We start from the raw sequence: 27,883 nt of genomic DNA, 5'->3' as shown, positions 1-27,883 counted from the left end.
ATCTTCAAATATTTCACCTTCCTCCTGGACCTCTTAAAGAACCTGCCTGCAATGGAGGAGCGCCAGGAGACGTGGTTTCAATCCCTGGGTTGGGAAGATCTGCTGGAGGAGGGCATGGCAACCCACTCCAGCATTCTTGCCTAGAGAGCCCCATGGACAGAGGAGCCTGGCAGGCTACAGTCCATGGGGTTGTAAAGAGTCGGACACGACTGAAGTGACTTAGCACGCAGGCACACACCTGGATCTCTGGTTTGAGAACTATGAGATTAACTTAATGGGTGGCAGTCAGCATTTCTTTAGTGGAACAGAGTAGAATGAATAGAAAATATGAGAAGTAAGGGGAAGCGTTGTTTTCCAAAGGCTTTGTGTCTCTGTGTGTCTGCACGTGTGCCTGTGAACTGTGGGTCATGAGGTAAATGTATTTCTTACTGGGTCAAAACAGTGGGAGAGACACTGCCCTAGATGGCATGTGAGGTTTATGCATTGCTGGACATTCACTGAAATTGACCCAAATTCCAAGCCACCTAACTGAATAATAAACATCAGTGGCATCCATGTATCCAGCGCTTACTCTGACCCAATGACACTGAGTTCTCACAACCATTCTATAAGGCCAATATCCTCCTTAGCTCCATCTTGCCGATGAAGAAATTCATACTCAGGGAGGGAAGCTGCTTGCTCAGGATCAGCTAAGAAGTGGTACATCAGGAGGCCAACTCTGGACCACTTCGCAGGCAGAGCTGCCTCCCGTCACCATGACAACACACACACTGCTGTCTCCCGTTACCATGACAACACACACCCTACACTAGCCTCTTTGCTGTTTCCACAGTACTGCTGGTGCATTATCACTGGGAGCTGAGATCTCACAAGGAAAAGACAGGCAGAGCCTCCTGGACAAACATCCATAAGAATGAAGGGTGAAGGATGATGAATGAATGATGCCTCTTGGGGTTGTGAGGCTGGTGATGGGCTGAGCTAGGATGCGGATACCTGCACTGGGGCTTGGAAGGAGACCTCAACATTTTCTCTTAGGACATATCCCAGCCCATGAGAGTGAGAAACTCCCCGGACCATCCTGCAAGCTGGAGTGTGTGCGCATGCTGGGCTCGTCTGTCTGTGGAAATTTCAAAGCAAGAATATTGGAGTGGATTCCCATTTCCTCCTCCAGGAGATCTGCCCAGCCCAGGGATCGAACCCACATCTCCTGCAGTGGCAGGAGGATTCTTAACCACTACACCACCTGGGTAGCCCCTGAAAGCTGGAGTGCCTCTTCATTTTCTAACAATGCACCAGGATTCCCAAGGGCCTTAGCTCCAGATAAAGCAGTGAGATAGATCAGCCTCCAAACCCTCTTATCGGTTCTGCACCTCTGAACCTGTTTCCTCATCAGTGAGAAAGAAAAAAGCAGTCTTGATGCTGTCAGCACTCATACACAGTTGCACAAGGCAAAACATCAGACAAGACCACTCAGCAGGGCTTCCCCGGTGGCTCAGTGGTTAAGGATCCACCTGCCAATCCAGGAGACACAGCTTCGACCCCTGCTCTGGGAAGATCCCGCATGCCACAGGACAGCTAAGCCCATGGGGCACAACTATTGAGTCTGTGCTCCAGAGCCAGGGAACTACAACTAATGAAGCCCATGCGCCCTAGAGCCCACGCTCAGCAACAAGAGAAGCCACCGCAATGAGACGCCCATGCACCACAACGAGAGAGTTGCCCCCATTCACCACAACTAAAGAAAAGCCCGCACAGCAACAAAGACCCAATACAACCAAAAAATAAATAGATAAAATTATTAAAAAAAAAAAAAAAAGACCACTCGGCAATCATGATGGAGACGAAGACAAGACCATTCCACAATCATGTCTGCATGCACACAAAACAAGATCACTGTGCAAACCACAAAACAGTCACCTGCCTGCCTACCCACGCCTGGCCAAGGTGAACCACTCCTGCCAGTCATGTTCCTGCCTGTCCTGTTCCTCCCACCACCTGGCTAAAAATGATTAAGACGCACAATCATCTAATTACCCCCACTTCCTGATAGCATCCAACCTGCAGCAAAATACACTACGTTAAGTCATCCCAAATCACCGGACACAGCCCACGTCCTACAATAAGCCCCTCTTAACATCTTCTTACTAAGGTGCCCCATGGTCCCCACACTCCCATGCATGCAAATCAAGCTTGATTAGACTGCAGCAGGGCTCCTGGTGGTCTTTAGCTGGAGGGTGTTGACACCACGAAAATGAGAACCTTTCTAGAGTCAGTCTAAGTTTTTGCCTGTCGATATCCACGCCCCTGCTTCTGCTAATGGCATCTCATCCCTGCCCCCTTCTCAGTTCGTGTCTTTGGAGAGAGCTGACCCCACTCTTGGCCCTGGGTGAGCATGTCACATAGATGTGGCCAATTAGATCATGTATGTAGCCCCGGGCCATAATGCTTGGCTGAGTGGTGGGAATGGAACCCACCATGGGCTAATGAAAGCTTTCCTTGGGCCTTTTGCCAGAATATTGGGAGAAAGGGGCCTGTCTCTTGCTGGATCTGTGAAGCTGCTGGGATGTAAATGTGGGCTGGATGGTCCCAGATTTACACCACAAGGGGAGGGACTGCCCAATAGTGACACAAACATAAACATTAGAGGTGGAGACAGGTGGAGTCTTAAAAGCATCACTGAACTATCCCTGGATCCAGCCATACCTGAAGCAAAACTCAACCCTTCTTACACATTTAGTTACATCAGCCAATATCTTCTCTTGTTCTCCTTAATTGAAATTGAGTTTCTATCACTTGATGCTGAACAGGCCTTGACAATAACTGCCTTACCCAGTCCTTTTATGGTATTCACTGAGACCCCACTGTGAAAGGCTTAGCACATAACAAATGTTCAAAAAACGTGAACTATTACTGCAGAATCTCAAAGCAGGAAGAAGTCATGTGGGCCAGCCTCGCACTCAAGGCACTAATTTCCCACGTGATATCCCTGATGGAGTGTGATCCTAGTTGGTGTTTGGATACCTCCAAAGACAGGGAGCTCACTTCTTGATCTGTATCTCAGGAGACATTCTGCTGCTTCTTTTTTTTTTTTTAATTTTTTTTGACATTCTCCTTCTATTAGCACAAGCCCTGAAAGTCTCCACCCCAGTCCTCAGCCCCAGACTCACCCTGCAGCTGTGAGAAACGCAGGGCAGCAGCATTGAGGGCCTCCACCCGCTCACTCTGGGCCGCGATGTCCCCCTCCAGCAGTCCATGCTTCTGCAACAGGTCCTCCGCCTCCACCAGGTGCTGCCCACACTCCCGGGACAGCAGCTGAGCCTGCAAGTAAGAGCTGCCCTGAGTGTAGCTTGGGCATCAGCCCTCAGGCCACTCCCCCTTCCACCCACCACCCACACCAGCCTTCGCTCCTCTACTCCATCACCTAAACTCTGATCTCTGTCTCAGACCCCATGCCTCTGTAATCACCTCTCTCCATCTCTGTCTCTCTGGATGCTCCGTCTCTCATCGTCTCCGTAGTTCTGGGCTCTGTCTCTCTCTCTCTGCCTTCATCCCTTTCTTGTTTATATTTCTCTGCCTCCATCTCGATTCCTATCTCTTTCCCTCCATGTCTTGTGTCTGTATCTCTCTCTCTCTGCTTCCATCATCTTATCTCCATCTCGCTCTTTATCCAACTATCTTTCTCCCATAGGTCTCTCTCTCTTTCTCAAATGGATTCCATCTTCCTGTGTGTTCTCTGTAGCCAACTTTTAATAGATTTCTGGTGATACCTTTGGGTCTGCTTCTCTGGTTTTTTCTCTGATTTCTTTCTCTGAAACTGTTTCAGTCTTCCTCTGACTTAATCTCTGTCTCTGTCTGTCCCTGATTGTCTCTGTACTACTGTGTCTTTTTATCTATTTCTCCGGGTATTTTTCTGTCTTTCATACGTTCTTCCTCTGCCTCTGTGTCTCTCTGTATCTTTCACTCTTTTTGTCTCCCTTTCTCGTTATCTCTTTCTGTCTCTCTTCTCTTCCCTCTCCATCTTTGACAACTCTTTCAGGATAAGGACCCCTCCCACCCCTCCAGGTATGCCACCCCCATCACTGGTGCCCGATCTGGCCCCTACCTGCATCTCCTCCATCCAGTCCACCATGTACACCATCTCCTGGAAGACCTTCTGCAGAGCCAGGTTCTGCTCAAGCCGTGTCCGCCGGGCACCTACCAGCCCGGTCAGCAGGGCCCACTGGCGCAGGACACTGTCACGCTGGGCTGCCACCCGGCGGGCATCATAGTAACCTTCAGTTGCCAAGGCCTGGGCCAGCTCTGCCACGCCCTGCACCCGCTCCTCATAGGCTGCTATGTCTGCCTCGATGGCTTCGTGCTTCTTCATGGCTGCCTCCACCGCCGGCAGCTCATACCCAAAATTGTCCTGGGGCAGGGCAGGCCACAGATGCTCATCCATAATGACTCAGCAGTTAACCTGTTACCTTGACCCTGTGTGACCCTGGAAACTCCCCTACCTGCTCTTGTTACCCTGGAGACCAGTCCCATCCTTCCCTGTTACCCTGGAGATCAACCCCATCACCCCAAGTTACTTTGGAGACCATCTCCAACCTTCCCTGTCACCCTGGAGACCAGCCCCACTATCCCCAGTTACCCTAGAGACCAGTCTCATCATCCCCCCCAGTTACCCTGGAGACCAGCCCCACCATTCCCTGTTACACCTCTAACCCTAAATTTGTTACCCAGGAAACAAGCCCTATCCTTCCATTTCCTTAGAGACTGAGGACCAGGCCTACCCTATCCTGTTGTTTAGGAGACCAATTCTATTCTTCTGAGTTACACTGGACACCTGATAACAACCTCCTTTATCACTTAAGGGATAATTAACTACTCTCCCTAATTCTAAAGAGACTAATTCTGTCCTCTCTAGTTACCCTGGAGACCAGCCTCACTCTCCTATTACCCTGGAGAGCAAGCCCACATCCCTCCCCGACCAGTCACTTAGGAAACCAGTTCTCCCGTCCCACCTTCATTTGTCACCTAGAAGACTAATCCAACACTTCTCTGTTGCTTAGGAAATCGAGAAATCTCCCTTTCTGGTCCCAAGGCCGTCAGCCTCACCCTTTCTCCCTTTCCCCCGGAGCCAAGCCCTTCGCCCTGTACCTGGGAGACCAGGCGCTGGTTCTCATTCAGCCAGCTCTCCCGCATGGCCACCTTGTGGTCAAACCTCTGGGCCAGCAGTTCCAGCTTCTCCTGCCGGATCAGCTCAGCCCGGAGGGCAGCCTCTCGCTCATGTTCTGCCTTCTCCAGTTGTCCCCATGCCTAGAGAGGCAGTCAGATTCCAACAGCTCAGAACTTCCCTGGTAGTCCAGAGACTAAGACTCTGCGCTCCCAATGCAGGGACCCTGGTTCCATCTCTCGTCAGGGAACTAGATCCCACATACCAAAACTGAGTTCACATGCCACAACTAAGATCCCACATGCTGCAGTGAAGACCTGGGGCAGCCAAATAAATAAATAAGATTCCAATAATGCCCCACAGTAATGGCCTTGGCTTCTCTGTCTGAGGTCATGCTCAGCACTTTGGCACCTTTGCACACACTGGAAAAAAAATCTTGCTTCCTCATGACCCTTTACTGTTGGAAAAACCATCAGAATGGATGTCAGATGCATGACATCTGCAATGTGAAGAGCTCCCTTGAGCAGTGCACAACCTATACAACCTCACAGGGCAACCCTTCCTCTGCCCTACATCCTCAGCCTCACCTTGTCAATATCCCAGATGCCACAGCCCTCCCGGGGCACGTAGAGACGACGGTTGCAGGCCCGCAGCTTGCTCTGGATGCTGAACAGCAGCACCTCCAGGTTTCCCTTCTCCTGAAACCTGAAGGGGCCTGAGCTCAGGAGCCCTGCCTCCACACCTCCACCTGCCACCCTCCGTTCTGAGCCAGGCCTCACTTGACAGGCTTCTCCAGCGTGCAATAGGCCGTGAAAGCCTGAAGCTGCTGCTGCACCCCACTTAATGAGTTGGCAAACTTCTGGTTGCTGATGAGACCCACGGTGCGGTGGATCCAGGCCAGCAGCTCGGTCGCCAGCTCCTCGTAGTGCTCAATGACCTTCCCCACCTCCAGCACCTGGTCCAGGACCTGACCCGGCAGAGGAAGGGAGGGGGGTCAGTCTCCTCCCAGATGCAGCCCCGTATGGTTCCCAGGCTCCCACCTACCCCATTCCTGGGCTCTGTGTACCTTTCCAATCCGTTTCCCCTCCACAGCCAGAGCCTTCATCTTGGAGAAATAATGGTAGAAAGAGACCACATAGGTGATGATGGATTTCTCATCAGGAGCCTCCATGTTCACATCTGAGGGGTAAAGAAGAGTGAGAGAGCATGACGACGAGCACTCTGACAGAGAGATCAAACATACTGAGTGGAGGTTGGGAGAACTCAGTCTTCCTAGCTGTGTGACCTTGGGCAAGATAACTAACCTCTCTGTTCCTCTGCTATTTTTTTGGACCACACCAAGCGGCATGCAGGACCTTAGTTCCCTGACCAGGGGGTCAAACCCATCATCCTGCAGCAGAAGGGTGGAGTCCTAACCACTGAACCACCAGGGAAGTCCGTGTTGTTCCTTTATCTGCCCCGTGAGGATCTACTTCATGGATTAAACAGTGCCTGACACATATACACCACCATGGAGAAATTATCTACAGTGATTTCTTGGACACACCATTCATTCTACTGTCCACCTCAGGACCTTTGCACTTGCTGTTCTCACTGTCTGGAACACTGTTCCCTTTTCCATGGGCCAAACTCCCACTCATCCTTCAGGGCTCCACTCAAGTTTCCTCAAATAAGCCTTCCTGTTCCTTCTGTCTAGACATGATCTCTTCCTGTTATTCTTCCTCGTGCCCTCTTATCATTTCCTCCTAGAATATATCACAATTTAGAACTGTGTGTGTGTGTTAGTAGCTCAGTTGTATCTGACTTTTGGCAACTCACTAGGCTCCTCTGTCCATGGTATTCTCCAGGCAAGAATACTGGAGTGAGTTCCCTTCTTTAGAGGATCGATCCCAGGTCTCCCGCAATGCAGGCAAATTCTTTACCACCTGAACCACGAGGGAAGTCTAGTTTCTAATTACATGTTGCCTTATGTGATTGTGTCTTTATCAAGTTTGAGCTCCATGAGGACAAGTGCTATGCCTGTCTTTTACCACTGTCCGGGCCATGCCCAGCAGACAGCAGAAGCTCAAAAAAACACATAAACTAAATATATGAATGGTATATGAAGTTTGAGGTCAAGGACATGGGCTTTGAAGGCAGCCTGAGCTTGAATCCTAACTCAACCACTTACTCACTAATATGCTAATAAAATAGATTGAACTGCTCTGAGTTCAGTTTCCGCATTGTTACAGTAAGGATAGTCACAGTGCCTGCCACCTAAGAACACTATGAGTATGAGAGAGAATACTCATAGTGGAGAATACTCATAGTGGCATAGAGGAGAAGCTCAATAAATCCTGATTATCATTTCAATTTACCCACTGAATGCATAGCATCATACTTGGCCCTGATTCTTCTTCACCTCATAAAACTGACATCCAATAAACACCCACTCTGCACCAGGCACTGTAAGAGGCAGGGCAGAGGAGTGATTAAGCCCCTGAATTCTGGAATCAGAAAGTACTGTTTACTGGGTTTTCAGTGTGATGCTAGACAAGTGACTCCACCTCTCTGAGCCTTCCTTTCCATCAGTTTAAGACAGGATCAAGGACTTCTATCCAACGGAATCGGTGTGAGGATGAAAGGGAACAGTGTTGATACAATTTCCAGCCATGTGCCTAGCACATCGTAGGGGCTCAGAAAAAGGAAGCAATCATTATTTCAGATACAGGGGATTGGTGGGGCATGATCATGGCCATTACCCTAGAGATGGGGGGTTGGTATTGGGTGTGATCATGAATTTGGAATGAGGTTGAAGTCAGGGGTGGGGCTGGGGACAGACTGAAAATGGGAAGGGGTTGGGGATGAGGGCAGAGCTGTGGATGCAGGCAGAAATAGGGATGGGCTGGGGATGAGAATGAAGATAGTGTTGGAGATTGGGTTGGGGGTGGTGTTGGCTTTAGGGATGGGGCTGGGGTTGGGGGGATTGGGTTTGGCAGGGAGGTGATTAAGAATGGGGTTGAAAGTGAAAGTCGCTCAGTCACGTCCAACTCTTTGGGATCCCATGGACTATACAGTCCATGGAATTCTCCAGGCCAGAATACTGAAGTGGAGAGCCTTTCCTTTCTCCAGGGGATCTTCCCAGCTCAGGGACCAAACCCAGGTCTCCCTCATTGCAGGTGGATTCTTTACCAGCTGAGCCACAAGGGAAGCCCAAGAATGGGGTTGGGACTGCTATATTTAAAATAGATAACCAACAAAGACCTGCTGTATAGCACATGGGACTCCACTCAACGTTTGTGGCAGCCTGGATGGGAGTGGAGGATGGGAGCGGAGTTTGGGGGAGAACGGATACGTGTATTTGTATGGCTGAGTCACTTCCCTGTTCACCTGAAACTATTACTATCACAACATTGTTAATTGCCTATACCCCAATACAAACGTAAACAGTTTTTGTTTTGTTTTGTTTTTTAAAAAAAGGATAGAGTTGGGGAAGGAGGGTTAAGTTGAACTCAGGAATGGAGATAGGGTTGGGTTTGAGACAGAGATGAACAGGAATTCCCTGGCAGTCCAGTGGTTAGGACTACAGGCTTTCACTGCCAAGGACACAGGTTCAATCCCTGATTGGGGAACTAAGATCCAGCAAGTCCCACAGAGTGGCCAAAAAGAAAAAAAGGTAGAGAAGGAGAAAGTAGCAGATATGGAGCCCGGAAGCAGGTAGGATTCTTGATGAGGAAGAGGTGGGGACTGGGAGGGAGTTAAATTTGAAATGATCTTGGGCTTTGGGCTGGTGTTGCAGTTGAGTTTGGGGGCAGCACTGGATTTGGGAGTCCCCCAGGAGGAAACCCGGGCTGGGGCCGCGCAGGGCTCACCCTCAGGGTCCAGGAGACGTGCCAGCCCCAAGTGCTGCTCAGCCGTGCGGAACGCTCTCTGCAGGTTGTAGTTGGCGTTGGACTTGGTGAGCTTGCTGAAGTCCACGAGATCGGGCCTGGGCAGGGGCACAGAGCGGGCAGGCAACAGGCAGGCTCCAAAGCCGGTGGGCAAATGGGTGAAAAGACATCCTTGTCTGAGTCCCACCCAGGGTGAGGGCAGGAGGCGCACAGCCCAGCCCAGGGGAAAGCCGTGTGTACTGGTGCGTGTCTGTGCGCCATGCAGCTGTGGGGCGAGCTCTGCGTGAGGGCATGTGTAAAGAAAAGCGAAGTCGCGCAGTCGTGTCCAACTCTTTGCAATCCCGTGGACTGTACCCTACCAGGTTCCTTCGTCCATGGAATTTTCCAGGCAAGAGTACTGAGTGGGTTGCCATTTCCTTCTCCAGGGGCTCTTCCTGACCCAGGGATCGAACCCAGATCTCCCACATTGCAGGCAGACACTTTCCCCTCTGAGCCACCAGGGAAGCTCACGTGTACGTCTGACTATGACGCTCATGTGTCTATGTGGGTGGGTTCTGTACTGTATTGTGTGAGGTGTGAGGTCCGGGGCCCACCCTCTTGACTCAAACCCCAGCCCAGCCTTTTCCTGGCTGTCACTCTGCGTGAGTTACTGTCTTGTCCTGTGCCTCCATTTCCTCCTTTGTAAAAAGGGGAGAATAATAGGCTCTGCCTACAGGCTCACTGAATAGTAAACGACTTATTGGAAAGCACTTAGAACATGCCGGGTACACTCAGTGATGTTCCCATTGTTAGCAGGACTCCAGTCAGAGCTTGTGGGTTGATGGGCATGTAGGTGGGGCTGGGTCTCCCCGTATACATGAGTGTGTACATGTGGGTTCTGGCTTCCTTCACACTGGAAGCAAGTCCCTTCCAGCCTCAGGCCTCAGTTTCCCCCATCTGTCATATGAACAGACCGTTATTATGGATTGCGTGTGTGTGCTCAGTCGCTTTAGTCGTGTCCAACTCTTCGCAACCCCACGGGCTGTAGCTGGCCAGGCTTCCCTGTGCATGAGATTCTCCAGGCAAAAATACTGGAGTGGGTTGCCACACCCTCCTCCAGGTTATGGATCATGATGTGGGTGTAATTTATCTGGGAGCCCTTCCTCAGCCAGCTCGGCACCAGACCCTAAAGCAGGAATAGGTGGGTGTGCAGGGAGCCAGAAGGGGGACTTGGGGGCTCACTGTGAGGAAGAACTTTCCGAGAGGAGGAGGTGCTATGCACACACCAGATTCAACCATTCATAGCAAGTGAGCTGCCCATCCTGGGACCACCCAAGCAAGTGAGTCTGGGTCCATGTAGAAGTTGTATATGTGAATGAGTATATGCAGGTGTGCTCACATCTATGGGAGGGCATAAAGGTCTCCATGTGTGCACAGGGTCTGTGTGTGTGTGCATCTCTGTGTAAATGTGTAACAGCATGTGTGTGAATGGAAATACATATGGAAGCAGAGAGGTGAAGGGAGTGGGTTCTGTGTCTGTGAGCGGCATCTGTACACATCCATGTACAGGTGAGTATCCGAGGGACAGGGTTGGGGTAGGGTGCAGGGCAGAGCTGCCCCAGGCCAGCTGGTACCTGTGCCGGTGAATGAGGGCATTGAAGGCCAAGCCGTCACGCCAGCTGGTGGTGAAATTCTGGATGTTTACCTCGGGGTAACTGGCAGCGTGGAAAGGAGAGACAGAGGCAGGCAGAGATGGAGAAAGTCCAGAGGAAAGAGGGAGGGAGGAAGAGACAGAGATGGATTGATGGATGGATAGATAGATGATAAAAGATAAATGATAGAAAAGTAGGTAGGTAGACAGATGGGCAGATAGACACAGGCGATACACAGGTATATGAGGAAAGGAAGGAAGGACGGAGGGAACACAGAGGTGGAGACAGCATGGGGAGGAGGAGGGGGAGCGAGATTGAGAGGGACGGGAGATGAGCAAGAGAGAGACAGAGGAAAGGAGGAAAAGGGAGGGGCAGAGAGAGATACAGAGGTGGGGAAAGGAAGAAGGGAGGAGAGAGAAGAGAAGGGGAAGAGAGTGATCAGAACAAGGAAAAGCAGATATAGAGGTAAAGACAGACACACGGAAGAACAGATAGCACTGCAAGACAGACCGGGAGCCCCAGGAGGACGAGAGACAGAGAACGCCCAGTCTCCATCCATGCCTGCCCCTACCTCCTTCCTCCCCAGGCTGCTCTCCAGAGGGCACTTGAGTTTCAGGCCAGGCCCTTCCCAGGAGGACAGAGTTGTGGGACCAGGGGGCATGCCCAGCGGTGTCTGTGTGCCCCTCTTCTCAAACCCACTGAAGATACCAGGACCCTGAACTTCCCACCCCAGCTGCCTGAGCCCTGGGTGTGCCCTCCTAGGCTGAGGGGGCTACTTTCAAGGGTGTAGGGTGGGGGACAGCTCGAGAATCGGGCCCAAGGGTCCCACACAGGTGCACTTGAGGCCTCTAGAGGTGCAGGACCAAGTGGGAGGAGAGAAGGGAGCAGGCTGGGGACACACCCCACCTCCCAGCATTATTCCCCTGAGGAGTCCAAGTTCTTCCAGATTGTGATACAGGTTACATTGTGACACGGGATTGTGATACACCAAGGTTGAAAGAGTTTGGTAACTTCAGATGTAACTTTTGACGCTGAGGACTTGAGCCACCCCTTGCACCCCTGTCCCAGAAGGAAGCCTGGCTCCCCTGAGGACGGGGGACTTACCCAGCTGTCTTCATCTGACACCACAAGAGCAGCGCGTCCTTGGCTGAGCGTGTCTCTCTGTTGTCCTCAGTCTCAATCTTGATGACTTGAATCTGTAAGGATACAAAACTTGGCTGCTGGGGTCTGGAGGGCTTGAGGCTGGGAGACACCCCACCCACACCCTGGGGGGACAGAGGATATGGGAGAGGCAGCTTCAGGCTCAGGGTGGGGGCACCAACTCTCTCCCCCTCCCCGTCCCCTAGGGCATGTCCATTCCCCCCTACCCTACCTGGCCCCTTCTTCATCTGCCTATGCCCCACCCCGGTCCAGCTCCAGCCTCTTCCTCGGGCTTCCAGCTCCCAGTCTTGGTGATGACCCCCAATCCAGAGGGATATTTCTAAGTCTGATGATGCCTTTTCTCTTGATAAAACTCTAATTTCTCCCCATCTCAGACAGAATAAGATCAGATTGTTAACCACAGATCACCTAGGCCCTGCCGAGACTTCTGACTCATCTCCTCCCTGTCTCCCCCTTGCCTCCCAGTCTCAAGTCATACTGGTCTTTCTGTTCCTGCAACAAGCCAAGTTCATTCCCACCCCAGGGACTTTGCAACTGCTGCGTCCTCTGCCTGGAATGCTTTTCCCTTTCATCTTCATAATCATTCAGCCACCAGCCTCTCCCCAAGCCCTTCTCTGGTCCATACGATCCCTATTACTGCTTTATCATAATCTATTCTTTTCTGCATGGCTCTTTTTTTTCTTCTCTGCTTAGAATTGGTCCTTTTCCCACACATGCCTTGTTTACATATTGATGGGCTTATTTATTATCTGTCTACTGCTGCCCCCCATTTCTTGCTCCATAAAGACAGAAAACTTGTCTATTTTGTTTCTGAACTGGAGCAAGACTGTCTGGATTCCCATTCCAGTTCCACTACCCAGCTGTGTGACCTTGAGCATATTACTTCACCTCTCTGGGCTTCAGTTTCCTTGTTGGTAAAATGGGATAATGAATAATATCTAATTTATGGGGTTATTGTGCATATTAAATGCCAAGTGCTTAGAACACAGTAAAATCTATATACATGATGATTGTAATGATGTTGTGTCCTGGAGCATATTAGGAATATTTCTGGAATGACTGGATGAGTGGGTGAGGGACAACCTCTTAAGGCCTCCCTCCGGGGGGTGGGCTGGGCTGGGGTCACTTGGGATCACCTGGAAGCGAAGGATGATGGTCCAGACCAGCCCCAAGGTCAGTCGGTGGTTCCCGTCCACGATGTCATGTGAGCCCACGTTCTCCAGGTGCACACGCTGCTCCTTCAGGAACTGCAGGGCCTTGTCTACGTTTTCCAGTGAGTGGATCCTCATGCGACCACGCGTGGGCCTTGGCTAGGGCGGCAGGGGTATTAGGAGAGCCAGGGCCTGGCCAAGAGCACGTGCCCTCGATCCCACCTCTTTCAAAGAAGGTCATCTACATAACTAGGCCCCTCTACCCCTGGTCCAGGCCACGCCCCCTCAGCCTTATCAAAGACCCAGGACCCAGTCCTTCTAAAGAGGCTCTGCACCACTCATAGCCAGACCCCTTCTAAGTCGTGTCCTTTCAGGGCTTAGTCTAGTTCCTGGCCCCGCCCCTTCAAGTTAAGCTCCACCTCTAAACTGATAACCACACCTTTTATCATGAAGCCCCGCCCCTTTCTCGTAGTCTTACTCCCGCCCCTTCCATCCCAGGCCACCACTGTTTTGCCGCTAGTCCCATGACCACACCCCTCACTTCCTCCTCTTCAGATTTCTGCCTAGAGCCACGCCCACTCCTTTCAAGCCCCGCCCCACTCCAGGAGTCTCCTCTTTATGCTGCTGTTCAGTTGCTCTAGTCCTTCCAAGGGCGCTCCTGTTCTATACCATGTGCCCCTCATGACTTCCAGAGCTTCAGGCTCTGGTCCTTTCATCAATCTCTAGCTCCATCATAACCCCACCCTTTGCAATGAAGTCCCATCCAAGCCCAGAAATACAACTGCAGCCCATACAATAAACCGTATCCATACAAGAGTTCCATTTAATCCCCAGACTCCCGCAACCTCGGCCTCACTTTTCCGATGACAACCACACCCTCAACCACAGACCCGTGCAACAGAGTTCTGCCCCAATTTTATAGCCCTGCCTCCTGCTACCGCATATCCAAGCCAAGCCCTTCTAATAAAGATCCACCCTTCTCCATTAGCCACCCCCCACCACCACTTCCAGTGGAGCCCCACCCAAGCCCAGAGTTCCTCCCTGAAGGACAGCCCTCTCCTTAGACAGAATCCCACCTCTGTTCCAAGCCAGATCCCAGGCTCTTCCCAACTAAGCTCAACCTTGTGCCATGGCCCCGCCCACCCGAATGAGGGGCCTCTAATCCACTCAGTCTTTCTAGTAAGCTCCATCCATCCATTAGCCTGGCCCTGTATACAGAAGCCCAGCCCGAGACTCCAGGGCGGCCCCCTTTCCCCACCCCTTCTGGCCCCCTCACCAGCTGCTCCCCAGACAGCACTTCCAGCAGCCGCGTGAGCACGAAGCCGTCCCTGAGGTCTGTATAGAGGTCCCCGATGTGGCAGCCAACACGGGCGAGGTGCGAGTTCACCCACTTGGTGAAGGTTTTCTTCTGCACGGCCTCCCGCTCATCTGAAGGACAGGTCCTGATGAGCCCCCAGCTCCTCCAGGAACTCCGCCTTCCAGTTTCACCCCAGCCCTCCAAGGCCCAGGCAGTTCTTGCCCAGGCCCAGCTCTCTGCAACTATCAGGTCTTTTGCAGGTGCTTCCTCCTATCTGGGACGCCCTTCCCTCACCCCTCTCTGCTGTCCTTTAAAATTTTCCTGAGATATCAGTTGCATAGGAAAACTGTCTTGTGTTTTAGCCTAGTCAGCTCTGTTCATTTGTTCAGTATTCAAGCGTCCACTATGTGCCTGGCACTGTTCTGGGCTCCGAATTCAGTCAGAGCCCTTTCCTGGCAGAGTTCAGTTTAGTGGGGGCACAAATCATAAGCTGGGGCCTCCCCAGTGGTTCCACGGTAAAGAATCCGCCTGCAATGCAGGAGACGCATGTTTGATCCCTGGGTGGAGAAGATCCCTTGGAGGAGGAGATGGCAACCCACTCCAGTATACTTGCCTGGGAAAATCCCATGAACAAAGGCGCCTGGTGGGCTACAGTCCTTGGGGTTGCAAAGAGTCGGACACGACTGAGTGACTAAGCATACAGGTAATAGTCTAGGGAGTCACAGAGGGTTAAGGAGGGAGGAGAGGATGAGGGTTGGGTCTCAGGAATATCCCTGGCTGCTGTGGGGAGGGTACATCTGAGAGGGCAAGAATGGCAGCCTGGAGCCCAGGGAGGAGACTGGGGAAAGGACTCCGGAGAGAGGCTGGCCCAGGGCAGACACTGAGGGGATGGGGAAGGGGGGCATCTTGGAGTTATTTAGAGATGAAAAAGTAAGGGTTAGCCACTGACAGGCTGTGGGGGAATGAAGAGGAAGGCCTATGCTAGACTGCATGTTCCCTGAGGGCAGGAGCCACATCTTCCCCTCTGTTGCTGCTGGATTGCCAGGTTTCCCCCATCCCTGGGGCAAGAGTGGGCTTGGGATGACTTAAGGGGGAGGTGCCAGGTGGGAAGGATGTATGCAACTTCTCGCTGCTTACCAAGAAATTGTTTGGGACCTCTCTTCCTGTCATTTCTTTTTTAAATAACTGTTTTAGTATGAGCTATACTTCCCATACTATAGAATTTGTCCTTCTAAGTTGTAAATTCAGTAGTTTATAGCATATTCACAGAGTTATACGACCATCACCTCTATCTAATATCAGAACACTTTGATCACCCCAGAAAAGAAACCCCATACCTGTTAACAGTCACTCCACATTCCACCTTTTCCTAACCCTAGGTAACCATTCATCCATTTTCTGTCTCTAAGGATTTTCCTACTCTGGATATGGGATCATGCAACATGCGACCTTTTGTGTCCGACTTCTTTCACTCAGCATAATGTTTTCAAGGCTCATCCATGTTGTGGTATGTAGCAGTTTTTTATTCCTTTTTACAGCTAAGTAATATTCCATGCATGCGTGAGTCCTGAGTCACTCAGGTGTGTCCCATTCTGTGCGACCCTATGGACTGTAGCTCCCCAGGCTCCTTTGTCCATGGAGATTCTTCAGGCAAGAATCCTGGAGTGGGTTGCCTTGCCTTCCTCCAGCCGATCTTCCCCACCCAGGGATCGAACCCACGTCTCTTATGTCTCCTGCATTGGCAGGTGTGTTCTTTACCACTAGCACCACCTGGGAAGCCCCAGTGGTCCATTGTACGGATATACCATATACTACCTGGTCAGGGAACTATGCCCCACATAACTAAGACCAAGCTCAGCCAAATAAATAATAGATAAAATTAAAAAATAAACGTTTTTTGAATATACAGAAACAACCCAGTGAATCCGAACAACATACCTTGTTTGCTTGAATGTGGGTTGTGTGCTTTTGGATGGGATGGGGGACCTGTGTGAACACATAAGGAAGTGATGACGGGAAATATGTAAATAGAGTGTTGGCTTATCCTGCCTCTGACAGCCAATGCCCAGAGCAGATTGCAGTTCATACTGAGGCCCGAGTGGAACTTGAATGCATCCCCTGAGAGGGGCGGAATGAGGGCAACTGGATTCAGCTCTGCCTTTACTAGCGACAGGCTATGTTGGGAAAAGCCCAAAGCCCATCCCTCCTCTTTGGGCCTCTGTTTTCCCATTTCCAAAATGAGGGGTTTAGACTAGGTCAGGGTTACTTCAGTGGGCTCTGGGGGACCCTGGGTGTTTGGGAATGCATGCTTGGAAAACAAGGACTCGGGAGAATAGTTTTTAATTTTGTAACTTCATTTCTGTGATCTGCAAAGAAAATTAATAGTAACACATCCTGGATGGAGTTCCCTGGTAATCCAACAGAGGCGACATGGGTTTGCTCCTTGGTCTGAGAAGTTTCCACATGCTGCAGGGCACCTAAGCCCACGAGCTGCCACTAGGGAATCGCCCTCTCCTAGAGCCTGTGCTGTGCAATAAAAGAGGCCACTGCAGTGAGAAGCCTGTGCACCAAAGTAGCCTCCGCTCACCGCAACTAGAGAAAGCCTGAGCTCAGCAACTAAGACGCAGCAGCGCAGCCAATAAATAAATACTCTTTTAGAAAAGAAGAAACACATCCTGGACTGTCTAGATGGTGACTTTATAGAGAACTATGCAGTGAGATTTGGGAGTTTGTGATTACAGTCTCGTTAGCATGGAGCTGGGGTCCAGAACTGAAATGCCCACCGGGGCCAGGCAGGCTCCACAAGGGAGAATGAGGCCCTGCTAAAAGGGAGCAACAGCCACACAGCCCCGCACGACTGGAGCCTCACAGGAGTGAAGGCCCAGTGCTGCCGCACCATGTGATAGCCCACGAGGTGCCAAAAATCTGGAGACAAGAATCTCCCTATTTTTAAATGCTGGCAACTGATTTACGTTTTTGTAAAACACAGTGGGGTTGAAACCAAATGTGTCCTAGAGTGCCAGTTCTGGCCTAAGTTGACATTGAATGTTGACTGTGCTGGTGAGTGTGTGCAGCTACCTCCACATGGAAGTGGGTGCCTTCCATCTGCCCCTCTGGCGCCACCTCCTCTCTGGTGCACCTGCTGTGAGCCCAGGGAGGCTGGCCAGGGTGGACCGTGGGAATGGGCTCTTGGGCCATTAGAGGTTTGGCTAGCAAGAGATGAGGGGAGAGAAAGGGCTGAGGGATTAATTTCCTCCCCAGGGTTCCCTAGTGGTAAAGAATCCGCCTGCCAATGCAGGAGACATAAGAGACACCGGTTCGATCCCTGGATCAGGAAGATCCCCTGGAGGAGGGCATGGCTTCCCTGGTAGCTCAGAGAGTAAAGAATCTACCTGCAACACAGGAGACCTGGGTTCGATCCCTAGGTCGAGAAGATCCCCTGGAGGAAGAAATGGCAACCCACTCCAGTATTCTTGCCTGGGAAATCCCATGGACAGAGGAGCCTGGTGGGCTATAGTCCATGGAGTCGCAAAGAGTTGGACATGACAGAACAATGGCAAACACTTTCACTTTCCTTGCTTGACCAGGCTTCCCCCAGGGCCTGGTGGCGCTCCCTACAGCCCCCACTCCTGCCGGGGATGCCTCGCTCCCCTCTCAGCACTCCCTGCCCTGTCCCAGTCCCCGGGGTCTCCACATGTCTGTAAACAGTCCCTTCCTTAAATTCTCCTTTTTGAGGAGCCCATTAACTTCCTCCTGGTCCTCTAGCTGCCACACACATCTTTGGGTTGTCAAGACTCTCAGTCAAATTACAATTGTTCTTTGTCTGCCATTGTGTTCATACTATTTTGCGATTTCTATATTCTTCCCCACTGTGGCAGTCACCGATTACAAGCGAAATGCAAGCCTGGGACTTCCTTGACAGTCCTGTGGTTAAGATTCTGCACTTCCAATGCAGGGGACGAGGGTTCCATCCCTGGTCAGGGAACTAGGTCCCACATGCTGTGCAGTGTGGCCAAAAACAAATTTTTTAAGTGAAACTCATTTCCTTAGAATAAGACTTTAATTTTTTCACATATTTACTACATCAAGATTTTCATAGAGCAGGGACTAATCTATATTGGTTTCCAAGAAAGGATAGAGACAATATGTAAATGATACATTGGATATTAGTCTGGGAAAAGTGAGGAGGTTGGAGATACCAGGTATTGATGGAAACATGGGAATATCATAACCCTCATGCCAGCTGGTGGGCAGCAATTGTGTTAGTCACTCAGTCATGTCCGACTCTTTGGGACCCCATGGGCTGTTACCCACCAGGCTCCTCTGTCCATGGAATTCTCCAGGCAACAATACTAGAGCGGGTAGCCATTCTCTTCTCCAGGGGAATTTTCCAGACCCAGGAATCAAACCTAGGTCTCCTGCATTGCAGGCAGATTCTTTACCATCTCAGCCACCAGGGAAGCCCACTCTGAAGACAATCTGAGTCAAATTAGTGCGCTCCCTCTGTGAGCCAACAATTCTTTCCCTACGTATATGTTCTATAAACGTTCCCACATGGGTTGTTTTTTTTTTTTAATGTTTATTATTTATTTATTTGGCTTCACCAGGTCTTAGTTGCAGCGTGTAGAATCTAGTTTCCTGACCAGGGACTGAACCCAGGTCCCCTGCATTGGGAGGGCAGGGTCTCAGCCACTGGACCACCAGGGAAGTCCCTCCACTCTGGTTTATAAGGAGCACACATGATGATGCCTCAGCGCAGTGCTGTTTGCTGGGAGGGGGCAGGGACAGGTTGAGGGCTGGAGAGAGCCTGGTTGTCCATCCCTGGGGAAGTGGAGCATGGCGGATATACACCATCAGCTCCAGGCAGCAGTTAGACTAGAGGCACACAGAGCCACACGGATGAGTCTTGAGGCTCAAAGCCACAGCGCTGAATGAGAACATAATGCCAAAAATGCAATCGAGACTATGATAAAACATGCATCGATTAGCCATACCTGTATGTACAAACCCACACATATAGGGCTCCCAGATTTACAACAAAGTGAAATGGCAGTTCAGTAGGGAAAGGAGAGTCTCTTCAATAAGTGGAGCTGAGTCAACTGGACATTCATGGAGCGGGGCAGGGTTGGGGAGAAAAGAACTTTGACCCACACTGTATACAATAATAAATATACTAAATACCATCTGGTTTATAAACCTAAATGTGAAATGAATGCAATAATGCTTTCACAGGAAAACATGAAAGAATATCTCCATGACCTTGGTGCAGGCAGTTTCTTACACAAGACACAGAGTGTGAGCCATATAGGAAATCATGATTAAATAATTATCAAATTAAACTACCTTTAAATTAAGAAACACTGTTCATCAAAAGGCAACACTAAGGGCTTCCCTGGTGGCTCAGTGGTAAAGAATCTACCTGCCAATACAAGAGACACGGGCTTGACCCCTGAAGTGGGGAGATCCCACGTGCTGTGGAGCAACTAAGCGCCACCACTACTGAGCCCACACGCGCTAGAGTCCAGGCTCCACAATAAGAGAAGCCATCGCGACGAGAAGCCTGAGCACGGCAAGGAAGAGTAGCCCCTGCTCACGACTAGAGAGCCCTCGACGCAATGAAGAGCCAGCACAGCCAAAAATAATAAATAAAATTATTTTTTATAGGCAACATTAAGAGAATGAAAAGACAAGCCACATAGTGGGAGAAAATATTCAGAACACATATATCAGACCAAGGGTTTGTACTCAAAGTATATAAGAATACCCACAAAACAGAAAAAAGGCAGGAAGGGATTTCTGTGGCTGTCAAGTGGTTAGGACTCTGTGCTTTGAATGGAGGAGGGTTTGATCCCTGGTTGGGGAATTAAGCTTCCATACACTACCTGTTAGTGCAGCCAAAAAAAAAAAAAAATTAATAAGAAAGTAGACAAAAGGCTTGAACGGGCACTTCACAGAAGCATATCCAAAGAGTAAATCTTTGAAGAGGCGCTCCACTTTGTTAGCCGCTTTTAGTCATCAGGGAAATGCAGATTAAAACCACAATAGAATGCACATCCATCAGAATGGTTAAAATTACAAAGACTGACCATACCAAGGGTTGGATGTACAGCCACTGAATCATTCATACACTGCCGGTGGGAATGTAAAATGATCCAAACCAGAAGTTTCTTCTAAAGTTTAGATATACACATACCAAGTGACACAACAATTTCATTCCTGGGTGGGTATAAGCTATCAGAAATGAGTGCCTGTATCCTACACAGTTTAGAACAGCAATAATCTGTAATAGCTTGCGATACCACTAGTTACTAGTTTGTAATCTGGTTTGTGATAGTCCCAAAGTAGAAGGAACTCAAATGCTCATCAACAGATGAACAGATAAGCTATGCCATAATCACATTGTGGAATACTATACAGCAATGAAAAGGAATAGCCTACAAGTACAGGTAGATATGGATGAATCTCATGAGCCAAGCGCTGAGTGAGTCAAACCAAACACAGAGGGGTACCCATTACATGATCCTATTTATATAAAGTTCAAGTGCCAGCAAACTGAATGTACGCTGTTAGACGCTAAGACAGTGTTTACTCCCAGGATGATATAGAGGCAGCCTCAGAGGGGCTTCTCTGGGGCTGTCAGAGTCTGTTTCCCAATCTAGTTATAAGGGGGTACTCATCGTGGAAATGCTGGCCATACAATATATTTGAGTTTCTCTGTGGATGTGATATTTTAATAAAGAGTTTAAAAATATGGATCCATGCACAGGAATTAGCAATGCATGTTGCAGTTATCCACATGCAGAGAAAAAGATTTGCATTAAAACAATCAGAATGATTGCCTATAAGAGAGAAAGCATTGATGTGAGATTTGGGAATAAAAGAGAATAAAAAGAGTAGATCAAGAGAATAGGGACCTCGGGGCCTGGTAATCCAGTGACTAAGACTCTGAACTCCCAATGCAGGGGCCCCCGGTTCGATCCCTGGTCAGGGAACTAGATCCCACACGTTGCAACTAGGAGTTCAAATGCCACAACTAAAAGACCCTACATGCTGCAACTAAGACCCGAAGCAGACAAATATATACATTCTTTTTTTTTTTAAGAGAGAGAAAGAATGGGGCCTCATACAGACACATGAGACCAGCGAACCACAAATTCTCTGAGTACAGGATCCAGACAATTTTTTAAAATAAATTCATTGAAAAATCATTTACAGAGGACTCTGCTCAAAGATTTAGCTTTAGTTTGAATAAAGAAAACCACGAGAGAAGTGGGCAAAGGGATGCAAAAGAAAATGCATGGTAGCTGTCTATGTCATAGTAATATTTTGAGCAGTAGGATAGCAGCATCTTGACATCATTGTTAAGCGGAAGTTACTGGTTTTGTGGTTTGAGTCTCAATCCAATTTATGTGTTTTAGTTGCAGAACAAGCATAAGAGATATAAGCAGAGCTGTGTATTTTTGTACATTTTAAAAAACCATAGTTCAATGATAATAGTTACATGTGGAATCTAAAATATGACACAAATGAAACAGAAAACAGACTCACAGACACAGAGAATGTGGGGGTGGGAACTGGGAGTTTGGGATTAGCAGATGTAAACCGTTATGAATATATAGAATGGATAAACAGCAGGGCCCTACTGTATAGCACAAGGAGCTATATTCAATATCCTGTAATAAGCCATAATGGAAAAGAAAAAAGACAACAGAAAACCACAGTTGTGATAATTTAAGTAGACACAGGGAGTATATGAGAAAGTTATTTTCCTTAAAGGGGGTCCCTACATTTCTCTGGACTAGATGCTGTCTGAAGTGTCTGGGGCTGGTGTTCTCGAATCAGTGGTTCTTAAAGTTGTAGAGTCCTTGATCCTCACATTGCCACATCCCACCTCTGCATAAAATCTCCCCATAGTCCCAGGTGCCCTCAGACTCTTCAGAATGGCCAACAAGGCCCCTCAAGATCTGGCTGCCACTGCCTCCTTTCCCATCATCATTTACTCACCATACTCACCACCTCACTCCAGCTATTCTCAACTTCTGGAGGTCTTGCCTGTGCTGTTCCCTCCCTCTGGAATATTCTTCCACTCTCTTCCCCAGCATTCACTCCTGTTCATCCTTTGGAGCTCAGCTTAGCCATTTTCCCCTCCATGAAGCACTCTGATCCTCTCTCCTGAATCAGGCCCCTCATCTGGGCTCCTACAGCTCTGAGCTTCCCCATCTGGCCTCTGCCCGTGCCTCCCCCATCTCGGCTCTGATTCCTGTGGTTCATCACAGCGAGGCTGGATCTAACTTTCCCACTGGACTGGATCTAACTTTCCCACTGGACTGGGAGCCCTGGAGAAGCAGGACCTGGGCTGCCTCAATCACCTCTATGTCCCCACTTTGTCCAAGCACAGAGCAGGCACTGCCTAAATATTTTGTGGATGAAATAATAAATTCTAGAATTCTAAGTGGATACATTCCCAAGGACTTAAATCTAAGAATCTAAAAATACATTTTTGGGACATTCCTGGTGGTCTTGTGGTTAAGACTGCACTTCCAATGCCGGGGACATGGGTTCAATCCCTGGTTGGAGACCTAAGATCCCACATGCTGTGAGGTACAACCAAAAAATAAAATACAGTTTTAAGTTTTCATGAGTATATGTTTATATCCTTCTAGATGTCGAAACCAGAGGAAACCAGCAATCCATGGGTTGAATCTGGTTCAGACTTTGTGCACTTATTTACAGTTTGCTTTTTTAAATTGGGAAATGGCAGATAAACATCAGAGCTAACAGCTCTGGGCCCACATTTCCTAGGGTTTAGAGCTGGTGACCAGTTGACCACAGCCCCCAGGCCACTCACTTGTGTATGTCACCTGCTTCCGCAGAGGCCCAGGAGTTTAACAAGATGCTCAACATCTTATAAAGTTCCAAGAATCTCAGTATTGAAGATCCCACGATTGTCAAATGCTGAGTTACTAACATTCTGAGATTCTGAGGGAACTGATACTGACTTTGGGATTTTAAGATTTCACGACTCTGAAAATATTTTATGTGCATAACATGCCACATTTCTGAGATATTAACATTCCAAGGGTCAACGTGCTAAGGGTCTAATGTTCTAAAGGCTTACGATTATGGAATTGTGTGTCTGAGAAGGGTCTTTGCTCATAAAACTTTAGTATTGATGATTAAACACTTCTGAGGTTCTAAAACTTCATGAATACAAAGTCCAAAGGATCAAGAACTTAAAGTTCCAAAGGTCTAAGGTCCTAAGATTCTATACAGTTCTCTCGTCTTTGCTTATATTGTCCTAAAACATCAAAGTAGCGTGACCAACAATTCTAGTTGTCCCAAGACTGAGGGTTTCAGTGCAAAAAAACATGAAGGTGTGGTCATTCTTTCTCAAAGTGCTCAGCATCCACATTTCTAACCTGAAATCCTAAAGCTTTAGGATTATAAAGCCCTAAAGACCTATGTATATTACAGTCTAGATTTCTGAGGCTTTAAGATTCTAAGACCCAACAATTAAAATGTTTAAGATCGGTGATTACAAAGTTCTGTTTACAAGAGTCTCCATTTCTAAAGGTCTTGGATTCAAAGAATCTCTGTGTATGACATTCCATGGTCCTAAGATGCTAGATGTCAGCATTTGGGGATTCTAAGGAAGCACACTTAGAAAGTCCCACGTTTCTGGGATTGTACATTTCTAAGGCTCTATGAGAGGTTTCCCAAGTGGCTCAGTGGTAAGAATCTGCCTGCCAATGCAGGAGACACAGGTTCGATCCCTGGGTCAGGAAGATCCCCTGGAGGAGGAAATGGCAACCCACTCCAGTATTTTTGCCTGAAGAATCCCATGGACAGAGGAGCCTGGTGGGCTAACAGTCCATGGGGTCACGAAGGAGTTATAATCCTAAAGCTTTAGGATTTCAGGTTAGAAATGTGGATGCTGAGCACTTTGAGAAAGAATGACCACACCTTCATGTTTTTTTGCACTGAAACCCTCAGTCTTGGGACAACTAGAATTGTTGGTCACGCTACTTTGATGTTTTAGGACAATATAAGCAAAGACGAGAGAACTGTATAGAATCTTAGGACCTTAGACCTTTGGAACTTTAAGTTCTTGATCCTTTGGACTTTGTATTCATGAAGTTTTAGAACCTCAGAAGTGTTTAATCATCAATACTAAAGTTTTATGAGCAAAGACCCTTCTCAGACACACAATTCCATAATCGTAAGCCTTTAGAACATTAGACCCTTAGCACGTTGACCCTTGGAATGTTAATATCTTAGTAACTAAACAACAACAATACTGGACATCACAGATAGAGAACAATTTTCCATTATCGTGGAAAGTTCTACTGGAGAGTGCTGGTCTAAAGACTCAAGTTCCAAGTGTCTGTAACCCTCTTCCCATCCTCCAGGTCATCAAGGTATACAGATACCACCCCAGCAGTGCCTTCCCTTCCTTCTCTCCCACCTCCAACCCCAGCCCTCTTCCAGGTACCTGCCAAGGCCTTGATCCGGGAGCACTCAAAGAGCGAAGCTGCTGCAGTGGAGGCGGCCGGTTGCTCTCGCTCCCAGCCCCGATCGGGACTGTCCCAACGGGCTGCAGGGTTGTTATTATTGGGGGCTGGCAGCCCCTCCATGTTGTCCACTTCCCCTGGTACCTGCGCCATTGGGGGAGATGAGGCCTAGGGATGAGGAGAGGCAGGTTAGGGATAGGGGCTGAGTTCGGAAGTCCCACTACTGTTTTAAAAATTTGGCACAGCCAAATAAATAGTTGCAGCATGCAGGATCTTCAATCTTCATTGTGGCCAGTGGGATATCTCCTTGTGGCACATGGGCTCTGTTTCCCTGACCAGGATCAAACCCAGACCCCCTGCATCGGGAGCATGGAGTCTCAGCCACTGGACCACCAGTAAAGTCTAGAGATCCCACCTCTAACAGGGACTGACTGTGAGTCTCTCACCTTCAGTTTCTCTGTCTTTAGAAGGGAGTGACATGCTAATAATGACAATAATTTTCACCCTAACCACATCATAGGACTGTGGTCAAACACCCACCTTAACACCTAGCAGAGGGTAAGGGCTCAGCAAATTGTCACTGTCAGGACTCCATGGTGATCCAGTGGTTAAGACTCGGCTCTTCCACTGCAGGGGTCGTAGGTTCAGTCTCTAGTTGGGGAACTAGAGATTGAACCTATCAGATCCTGCATGCCACATGGCCTCCCCCATAAAAAACTGTCACTGCTATTGTTAGAATTATAGCATTGTTATCAATAGAACTCTATAAGGCAGTGACAACAATAATTAACATTTATTGAGCACTTGCACTGTGCTCAGTACTTTATATGCATTATATCTTAATTCCCACAAATTTAACAATCTAAAGAAAGATATTATTAGGCCTGTTTTACAGAGGAGGAAGCTGAGGCACAGAGGGGTTAATTCACTTGCCCCAAATCACACAGCTAGTGAGTAACCAGGATTGAAACTTAGTCACTGTGATTGAATAACTGCATTAACGGTCTCAATTCTTCATCCGTACAGCCACGTCCTCTGCCATATAGCTCCTCAGTGCTCTCCCACTCTGGGGATGGGAGGAATGAAAGAGTAGGGTTGAGTCGGGGGAAGCCCTACCCCCTGACTCTGGGCTTGGCCACATGACTTGCTTTGACCAATAGAATTAGATAGAAGCACTAGTGAGTTCTGAGCCCAGGACTCAGGAGATCTTGCATGTTTTTGCTTCTGTTTAACTGTGGCCATGAGAAAAACATAGCAACGCTAGTCCAAGTCCAAGGCCTTCATCACAGCCAAGGCCAGCCTCAACAACCAACAGTCAATATCCCCCTACCCATCCTAATGGGGAAATAAGCTCAGACGAGCCCAAGTCACTGACCTCAGATTAACTCAAGGCTAAATAAATGCCTAGTGTTTTATGACACTGAGTCTGGGGGTGGTTTTCTTATGTAGCATTATTGTGGCACTAGCTGACTGACATATTGTCTGACTCTAGGGCAATGTTCTAGAACACTGCCAGATTGTAAATATGAAATTCAAGGGTGTGGGAGATGTTAGATACATCTCCTCCATTCTCTAGAACCCCAGGACTGATTCTAAGACTAAGAAAAGAGGGAGCTGGGAGGAGCTCAATATCCCCATTCTCAAAATATTCAGACAGTAGCCAACAAACCAGATTTTAGGAAGGCAGGGTCTAAGTCTTGATCAATGTAGTAGAGACTGTCCCTTTCCATAGACACTCAAAAATCCATTATTATCCTTCCCTTTTTCCATGAAAATCTTTAAGTGGGCACCTATGTGACCTTGGCCAAGTCACCTTTTCTAGGGCTCAGTTTGTTCATCTGTAAAATGGTAACAATAGTACCCATTTCCTAGGGGTGTTTGAAGATGAGAGAATTAATGATGTGGGGAACATGGTATCTAGTACACAGTAAGCCCTCAATACACGGGCCTTGCTATTACTATTCATCCTCCAGTCACATAGCTTAGCACATCTAAGTGTCTGTGCTGAAGTCAGACAAAAATGAGTTCAAGTCTTGCTGTATCTTTAAACCCTATTACCTTTGACTTGGCTTCTCCGTGCCTCGGTGTCCCTCCCTGTTATAACGGTGAACACAACTGTTTCCTCAATGGAGGATACTTGGAGATGGAAAGGCACTTAGCACTTGGTGAGCTCTCGGTCAGGCTGGCAGGGGAACAGCCCTGTCTATTACGTGATTCAACGGGGAAGGAAGGGAGAAGGCGGTGGGGGAGGTGAAAAGGGGTGTCCTGAGGGCCCCAGGAAAGGTTGGTCGGGCGAGGCTGGGGATAGGAGCTGACAGCCGATGCTTTAACCCTTCCAAGGCCGCGCCTCTCTCTCCCTACAGTCTAGTCACCGTTCCCAAGGAGGGAGGCCTGGGAAGGACAAGGCTTAGGTGGAAGACCCACGTATGGCGCTGAGGTTGGACTGGGGTAAGGGACTGGGGACTCATTCTGCCCTCGACCCTCTGCCTCCCCTAGCCGGGGAGACCCTCGGGGCTCAGGCCATGCCCACGGGGCGCGGGGGAGGGATGCTCAGGCAGGTGGGAAGATGCTGGAGGGAGGGGCTATCCGCCCCCACGCCGCTCACCTGGCCCCGCGGCCGCCGGTGCCGCTGTCCCCGCTGCTCGCCGTGGCCGACCGCCCTCCCTGTCGGTGTCCTCGGCCCGGCCCAGCCCAGCCGGCTCGGCTCGGCCCCACCGGCTCCGCCGCTCGGCCAGATCCGCATGCGCCGCTACCGCCGGCGCGCCTCCTCCCGATCGCGTGGCCGCCGCGCTCGGCGCGCCCCCGGGACCCTCTCCCGCCCGCGGTTCCCCCGCCAACCCCCGCCGCCTGCAGCGCCTGCCCACGCGCGGCCACAAACCCGGCCACGGCGTGCGATACACAGCTGCAGGGCCCGGAGGCAGCGTCACACACAGTGCACACTCCCACGGGGTCACACACTCCCACACTGCCACACACACGCGGGGTCTCATACAGCGTCACAAGGACTCTCCACATCCACACGCTCACACTGTCGCCCCCTTATACGGGGTCACGCAGGGTCGAATATTCAAAGCATGTCACGCAGTCACAAGCTTGCACCAGGTC

At 49.4% G+C, this 27,883-nt stretch overlaps 1 protein-coding gene across 2 annotated transcripts in view; it reads right to left on the bottom strand.

Annotated features, from left to right (window-relative positions):
- SPTBN4 (spectrin beta, non-erythrocytic 4) overlaps positions 1 to 27,519 on the bottom strand; it is a 78,673-nt gene extending 51,154 nt beyond the window's left edge. For both annotated transcript variants that reach the window (XM_018062428.1, XM_018062429.1), the window contains exons 1-13: positions 27,384 to 27,519; positions 24,760 to 24,946; positions 14,247 to 14,398; positions 12,956 to 13,129; positions 11,763 to 11,854; positions 10,641 to 10,721; positions 9,010 to 9,125; positions 6,225 to 6,337; positions 5,938 to 6,125; positions 5,746 to 5,863; positions 5,143 to 5,301; positions 4,103 to 4,405; positions 3,168 to 3,318 (exon numbers count right to left, since the gene is read on the bottom strand). In XM_018062428.1, coding sequence (XP_017917917.1) covers positions 3,168 to 3,318; positions 4,103 to 4,405; positions 5,143 to 5,301; positions 5,746 to 5,863; positions 5,938 to 6,125; positions 6,225 to 6,337; positions 9,010 to 9,125; positions 10,641 to 10,721; positions 11,763 to 11,854; positions 12,956 to 13,129; positions 14,247 to 14,398; positions 24,760 to 24,931 — 1,819 coding nt within the window. In that variant the 5' untranslated portion in view covers positions 24,932 to 24,946; positions 27,384 to 27,519. The remainder of the gene's footprint in view (positions 1 to 3,167; positions 3,319 to 4,102; positions 4,406 to 5,142; positions 5,302 to 5,745; positions 5,864 to 5,937; positions 6,126 to 6,224; positions 6,338 to 9,009; positions 9,126 to 10,640; positions 10,722 to 11,762; positions 11,855 to 12,955; positions 13,130 to 14,246; positions 14,399 to 24,759; positions 24,947 to 27,383) is intronic.

The sequence above is a fragment of the Capra hircus genome, chromosome 18, assembly GCF_001704415.2.
Source record: "Capra hircus breed San Clemente chromosome 18, ASM170441v1, whole genome shotgun sequence".
Classification (NCBI taxonomy): Eukaryota; Metazoa; Chordata; class Mammalia; order Artiodactyla; family Bovidae; genus Capra; species Capra hircus.
The sequence above is the reverse complement of the archived record's forward strand: the minus strand, read 5'-3'. Positions and strand labels throughout refer to the sequence as shown.